We start from the raw sequence: 7,585 nt of genomic DNA on the forward strand, positions 1-7,585 counted from the left end.
TTTTAAAAGGGAGAGGGGGAGCTTAAGGCTTTTTTTAATAAATGGATTTCCTGCCCCAAACCCAGAACAATTAAGTATTGATTATATTTATTTTCTTACAGAGAAATCTGGGCCCGATTTCTAGCTTTTGAAAGTAATATTGGTGATCTAGCTAGTATACTCAAAGTGGAGAAAAGACGGTTTACAGCATTCAAGGAAGAGTATGAAGGCAAAGAAACAGCTTTACTGGTAGATAGATACAAGTTCATGGATTTATATCCTTGCTCTGCAAGTGAACTAAAAGCACTTGGTTATAAGGTATGTACTTAGGGTCAAGATGTGTGTAGTGTCCTTATTTTTCCAATGTTTTAGAACACTTCATGGATAAACCTCACTCTAAATTCTGAAGTAGAAATTAATCTAGTTTTAGAATAGATTTGCAGAAAACAAGAAAAAAGATCAGGGAATTTTCTTGGGTCTATGAAACACTGAATATCAAATGTACTGCCCTGGCCGGATAGCTTAGTTGGTTGGAGTGTCGTCTTGTACACCAAAAGGTGGTGGGTTCGATTCCCAGTCTGGGCACATACTTAGGTTGCGGGTTTGATCCCCAGTAAGGGCTTGTTCGGGAGACAACCCATCAATGTTTCTCTGTCTTCCTTTTTCTCTTTCTAAAAATCAATAAACATATCCTCAGGTGAAGATTTTTAAAAAAAGTACTGAACAAAATGAAATTAAACAAATACTTTCATTCCCTGAAATTGTCATTGCCCTATGTCTGATGGGCAGATAGATGGAGGTGTTGGGAGGGAAGAAAAACTAAAGAAAATATGACTGTCATCTTAGGTATTATATTTTTTCCTCAATAGTTCTTAAAACTGAATATATTTGGCCCTAACCGGTGTGGCTCAGTGGATAGAGAGTCAGCCTGCGGACTGAAGGGTCCCAGGTTCGATTCTGGTCAAGGGCATGTACCTTGGTTGCGGGCACATCCTCAGTGGGGGGTGTGCAGGAGGCAGCTGATTGATGTTTCTCTCTCATTGATGTTTCTAACTCTTTTCTCTCCCTTCCTCTCTGTAAAAATCAATAAAATACATTTAAAAACAACAACACCTGAACATATTTGGACAGCTCTTAAACCAAATGTAGCTCCTGTTACATATTTGTAGGTATAATGAAGAAATATTACAGTTTGTTAAATCAGTAAATTTCCTTGAGGGATCTATAGCTTTGAAACATCAATCCTTTCACGGGGCCCTTGAGGAAATTAGCTTATCTAGGAATGGAACTCCTCTGTGTAGACCACTGAGTCATAAAACAATCTGGCTACCTGAACCTGTTCCGACGCGGGGGGGAAATTAATGTTTACACAGCCCCAGAAATAGCCCTTGCTGAGAAAACCATTGTTGTATTATTTCTTGATTTTTCTCTGTCATGTTAGCAAAGACCAAGGTGGAAATTCAAAGGGAAGAGTCCTAGATTGGTTCCTTTAATCCAACCAGCATTAGGATATTCCTGACCATCATTCTCCATTTCCTCACTGCCCTCTTTTGGGCTGGGTCTCACTTGTCTGCTGTCCAAACCAGGTTGAAATATTGGAGAAAAATAACTCATAATTAAGTTTCAGACCTTTTGGTTAATGGATGCTCCGGTTCTGTGCCAGTCCCAAGTTCCTTTTCTGAACTAAGGGTTTACTGCCCAGAGCTGAGCAGGTTCTCCTTCTAGTTTAACTGTTTTTCAATGAAAAGCCGAATATATTTTAGACTGTGAACTTATTAGAAAAAGTCTCAACTTTGCAAAGATGAAAATGGAAATTATGGAAGTTAATGAAAATAAAGAGCTATTTCCAAGTAGAACGTCTTGAATATGAATTTTCCATCTTATATTGCTCTCTCTACTCTTTTATTTTGGAAAGATTAATGTGTTTCTCTGTGTGTAACATGTTAGTGAGGGAATGTGAGAAAAGAGTAATTCCCAGTGGGCCTACTCATTTAGATTTGCCTCCAACTGCATGTGAGCAAATTTGAGAAGGTGAAATGCTTGTATATCCCTTGATGGTGGCAAGAGGACTCTTGATTCCAGACAGGTAGAGTGACACAGGTTGCCTGTAGCAGAGGAACTTCTCTGGGGTGGGGTATCTGCTAATGGGAGGCTTCCTTTGGAGAGTTGTTCTCAGCCCTGGTGGGCACTGCCAGATACTAAAATGGAGACTGTGATGGGTGTGAGGTCAGACAGGCCTGTGCTCCCAATCCTCTCTACTTCTTGGCTGTATGACCTTGGAAATACCAGAGCCTCTTGGAGTCCTTTCTCTAAAATGGAGATGTTACTATTTGCCTCATTAAAAAAAAGAAATAAGGGGCCAGAATTATCTGACAAATAATGGCTGCTCAATAAGTGGTCCTTCTTCCTATAATTGTATGTTGGGAATATTTTATTTCATTAACAAAATCTTAACTAGTGTAAGCAATGATAAACTTCATTTTAGCTTTCATGAAGCAGGACCTCACTTAATCTAGCTTCTTTACTTAAATGGATGTTGTTCAATTCCAGTAGAAGGGAGGTGTCAGGAAAGTACCTAAAATTGCAGATTTTCTTCCAAATTACCCCAATGTTCTTGGTGTCCAGTCTTACGTATTTACCCACAAAAGATTTTGTCTATCTAACAAATGTCCTGAATGATTTTTCCCCACCCCTAAATGATTCTTAACAGGTTGGGTAAGGTTAAAAAACACCAAATCTTTAGAGACTTTTAGCTTTCCTTGTTGAGTATTTAAAAATCTTTACCATCAGCAAGTTCTTGCTTATTCCTCTCCATTCTCTCTTTCTGTGGTTTTTACCCAATTATTCAGTGTATCCTCAAGATTGTAGAATTGCACAGTTATACTCTATAAGTCCCTTTTTCAGGTTTAGGATTCTTCTGTTCTGCATTTTCAGGATGTCTCCCGTGCTAAGCTAGCAGCTATAATTCCAGACCCAGTTGTAGCTCCTTCTATAGTGCCTGTTCTGAAAGATGAAGTGGATAGAAAACCAGAATACCCTAAACCAGATACTCAGCAGATGATTCCATTTCAGCCACGACATTTAGCACGTAAGCCATAACTTTAGATCCAGTACTGATTTAAATCCAGAGGTGTTGGGGGGCAAGAAATGTGACCTTTCCATTGTACGTTCACTATTAGACTAGGGTCACTATGACAAGTGACTAGACTGTAATCTTTGAACTATGTTAAGAATGTCTTTAAAACAAACAAAAACCTCAATGACCCAGATTCCAATAACCCATTTTGGCAGTGATACTTAGACAGCTTTCAGAAATGCTGCTACATACAGATTATCTGTACAGCTGGAGACTTACTTCAGGGATGTTATTTGGTATTATTTATACTTACTAATGGACAGTCGTCCCTCTAGATCCTATGTGAACCAGCCCTTTATGATTAAATATGTTGTTGAATAACTGACTTTAAACAGGATTGCTGAACAAGTAACTTGTGAGGCTTAGAAATGGTCTTTGACAAATGGACTTTAGTTCAGACCCTGGGTTGTCTTATGCAAAGTCATTTAAGTTTACTCTTCTGCAATGGGGTTGAGATGGCTTTCACTGTCTCACCCTCTTGAGTTTGTTCAAATGTGTAAAGCCCTGAACACAACTTTAAAATGTCCAAAAAAAAGCAATATAGACATAGAACATCTTTATGTACAAATTACTTATTTTAGCTCTTAAATGTACAGAATTCTTCCATCCCGTCTGATTCTTGCTTTTCTTTCTCTTATAGCTCCAGGTTTGCACCCTGTACCCGGTGGAGTATTCCCAGTACCGCCTGCAGCTGTTGTTTTAATGAAACTTCTCCCTCCTCCTATCTGTTTCCAGGTTAGTTCACAATTTTCATGATAGATACTTGCTCTGTGAGTTAAGAGTAACTGTGTGCTTTTCCTCTGGCATCATGGGAAATATAAAGTAGTGCTTTTTTAACTTGTCAGATTTTGGGGATTAAAATTTGTGTCAACATCACTAATCACCAGAGAAATGCAAATTAAAACCACAATGAGATATCACCACACACCTGTCAGAATGGCTATCATCAATGAATCAACAAACAAGTGTTGGTGAGAATGTGGATAAAAGGGAACCCTTGTACACTGTTGGTAGAAATGCAGACTGATACAGCCCTTGTGGAAAACAGTATGGAGGTTCCTCAGAAAATTAAAATTAAAATAGAACTACCGTATGACCCAGCAATTTTACTTCCGGATATTTATCCAAAGAAATCCAAAACACTAATTTGAAAAGATACATGCATTCCTATGTTCACTGCAGCATCATTTACAATAACCAAGATAAGGACATAACCTAAGTGTCCAGTTGGATAGTAGACAATTATATGGTACATATATACAATGCAGTATCATTCGGTCACAAAAAGAATGAAATCATACCCATTTGCAACAACATGGATGGACCGAGGGTATTATGCTAAGTGAAATAAGTCAGACAGAGAAAGATAAATAAGATATGATTTCACTTATTTGTGGAATGTAAAAAACAAAACAAATAAACAAATAAAACAGACTCACAGATACAGAGAACAAACTGATGGTCGCCAAATGGGAGGGGGGTTGGAAGACTGGATGAAAAAGGTGAAGGGACTAAGAAGTATAAGTTGGCAGTTACGAAATAGTCACGTGAATGTAAACTACAGCATAGGGAATATAGTCAGTAATATTTTAACTATGCCAAGGCCAAGTAGCTCAGTTGGTTAGAGCGCCGTCCCAATGTGCCAAGGTTGCAGGTTTGATCCCCAGTCAGGGCATACACAATGAATACATAAGTGGACCAACAAATCAATGTTTCTTTTTCTCCCTCTCTCTCTCTAAAATCATTCAATAAAATTTGTTTATAAAACTGAGAATTAAAAAAAAAATTTTTTTAACCATGTATGGTGCCTGGTGGGTACTAGACTTATCAGGGGATCCCCTCATAAATTATGTATGTCTAACCACAACGCTCTACACCTGAAACTAATATAATACTGAATGTCAACTGTAATTTTAAAAATATTTTCAATAAAATGTTTAAAAATAAATAAAATTTATTTATATCAAAATAGGGTCCTTTTGTACAAGTGGATGAACTGATGGAAATTTTCCGAAGATGCAAGATACCCAATAGTAAGTCATGAAAACTCCACTTCTTAGAGTGGAATTCACATGGTTGTCTTCTATGCAGGAGAGATTGTTAATCTTTGCCACTTAAGTTTCCGAAACCAGCTAGCCATCTTATAGAAGTACAAAGAAACGTAGGAGTGACTTCTTCATATTCTAATTTCACTAAGTAACATGTCATAAAAGCTTATCTTCTCTATTCATGTGAACATGCACTATTTGACCTATGAAAACAGTTTTATTAAAGTTAGCAGCTTTTGTCTTTTCCCTTAATTATTTAGTGTTAGTAGTACTATACCATGCTTTGCTAATAGTAGGGTATGAAATTAACTATAAAGTATCCAAAGTAGGACATAGTCTTTCATAGCAGTGTGATTTTCAACATCTTCCAAAAGCCCTTCTTGTTTTATTTCAACAGCTGTTGAGGAAGCTGTGAGGCTCATTACTGGCGGAGCCCCAGAGCTCGCTGTGGAAGGCAATGGCCCGGTGGAAAGTAATGCAGTACTCACCAAGGCCGTCAAAAGGCCCAATGAGGATTCAGATGACGACGAGGAAAAGGGAGCTGTCGTCCCTCCTGTTCATGACATTTATAGAGCACGGCAGCAGAAGCGAATTCGGTGAAACAGGCTCAAAACCTGCCTCTAAAAGAAAACTTTTATCCAGGATTCCCTTTTTGCCTCCTAAGTCACATGTTTAAAAGAGACAATGCTTTGTTACAAGGTTCTTGGAAACAAAGTTGTATTGTCATTGGTGCCTCTATCATATGGTTCTTGAGAAAGAAAACCAACCAACCTGTGTGAATTTTACAATATGGAACTGAGAACAGTGCAAAATGGCAGAACCACATTTTGTTCCCTCTTCAAGGGTGTCTTGTATGTGCCGCTTGAAGACTTTGTGAGTTTTCAATGGTTTTATTTTAAAACTGGATGGCTTATGATTGTAAAGCATTTTATCACATTTTTCTGAAAACAGTTGTTCTCCGTCTGCTTATGTAGTCCTGCCTTATTGTTTGTTTTTATTTATGGCAGAATGTATGGAATCTGTTTTGTAGTTTAAAATTTTAAAACAATCCTTTAAACAATAAAAGGATCTAAAAAAAGAGTCTTGCCTCCTTCTGCTGCTTTCATTCAGAATTTGTTTAAAATAGCTACTTATGTTATTCAGCCAATACCATCAACATTACAAGAAGAGTCACGTTATTTACTGTGTGTATACTTAACTGCATGTCCTCCCTTATCTTTTTTGGTACTAACTGGAAACATGAGGGATCCATTTTTTTAATATGTATTTTTATTGATTTCAGCAAGGGAAGAGAGACAGAAACATCAGTGATTAGAATCATTGATCGGCTGCCTCCTGCATGCCCCCCACTGGAGATCAAGCCCACAACCTGGGCACGTGCCCTTGACTGGAATCAAACCCAGGACACTTCAGTCTGCAGGCCGATGCTCTATCCACTGAGCCAAACCAGCTAGGGCAAAACTAAGTGAATTTTCCTGGCCCTTAGTGATGAGAGATTCCAGGAAAAAATTGGCTCACTTACCTTCAAAGAGCAACAACAAAACAATTCAATGTGAATATTGTGCTTCTGAACTTTGCCTCTTTCACTCTTGGCTTTTGCCACTTGCAGAAGGAACTCCATCAGTGTGGGGGCGGAGGGCGGGGGGCGGAAGGTGGGGGAGGGCAGCAGTCATGAGAGTCTGTGAGGCATTACAATTTCAAACAAACTTTGTCAATTTAGGAACTCATGAGGGAAAAAATAATATTGTAAGAGTTAATTCTTGCAAAAGAAGGCAAAAGAATTCTTGAGATTTAGGAAGACTAACTACAGGAAGTGTATTTGGGGATAAAACTCCTCCTTTATCCTTGGAGAGGGAGGGAGAAAAGCCCCAAATACTCTGGGCTGAGGCAGGCAAAGGAGTGCTGCCCCTGGGTGCTCGGGCTTGGAGCTAATATCATATAGCACAGCGGCCACAGAGCAACCTTAACCACAGAACCAATCCCAGAAGTGACCTCACTGAACACACTAGAAAAATTGAATTTTGTTTTTTTAAAGTTCTACTTACTTAACTTTTATTGCTTTCCAATAAAACTAGGGAAGATTTGTCCTTTAGTCTAAACTTTAGTAATAGGACTTCTGGCCACAGAATACTGCATGCATTTCTGACTACAATAAAATATACATAAACGTGTAGCATGTACTTAGAGAAATGGCATTCCTCCCAATATAATCAACCCTTTCCTCCTCTGAAGCCTGGTTCACTTCTACGGGGATAATGTTCATCTGGCTGCCTCCAACCCCGTCCCTCCAGCCTACCCCTTATTGCTTTGTTTCAAGCTATCATTTTTAAAATATATATATATATATATTTTATTGATTTTTTACAGAGAGGAAGGGAGAAGGATAGAGAGTTAGAAACATTGATCAGCTGCCTCCTACACA

The 7,585-nt window shown here is 38.4% G+C and overlaps 1 protein-coding gene across 1 annotated transcript in view; it reads left to right on the forward strand.

Moving 5' to 3' along the window:
• The window catches only part of CSTF3 (cleavage stimulation factor subunit 3), a 79,092-nt gene extending 72,858 nt beyond the window's left edge, over window positions 1–6,234 (forward strand). The window contains exons 17-21 of the mRNA XM_080641770.1: window positions 102–297; window positions 2,914–3,067; window positions 3,756–3,850; window positions 5,088–5,148; window positions 5,561–6,234. Of these exons, the coding sequence (XP_080497896.1) occupies window positions 102–297; window positions 2,914–3,067; window positions 3,756–3,850; window positions 5,088–5,148; window positions 5,561–5,763 (709 nt within the window). The 3' untranslated portion in view covers window positions 5,764–6,234. The remainder of the gene's footprint in view (window positions 1–101; window positions 298–2,913; window positions 3,068–3,755; window positions 3,851–5,087; window positions 5,149–5,560) is intronic.
• Window positions 6,235–7,585: the final 1,351 nt, after the last annotated feature.

Source organism: Plecotus auritus (genome assembly GCF_963455305.1).
Source record: "Plecotus auritus genome assembly, chromosome: 9".
NCBI classification, from domain to species: Eukaryota; Metazoa; Chordata; class Mammalia; order Chiroptera; family Vespertilionidae; genus Plecotus; species Plecotus auritus.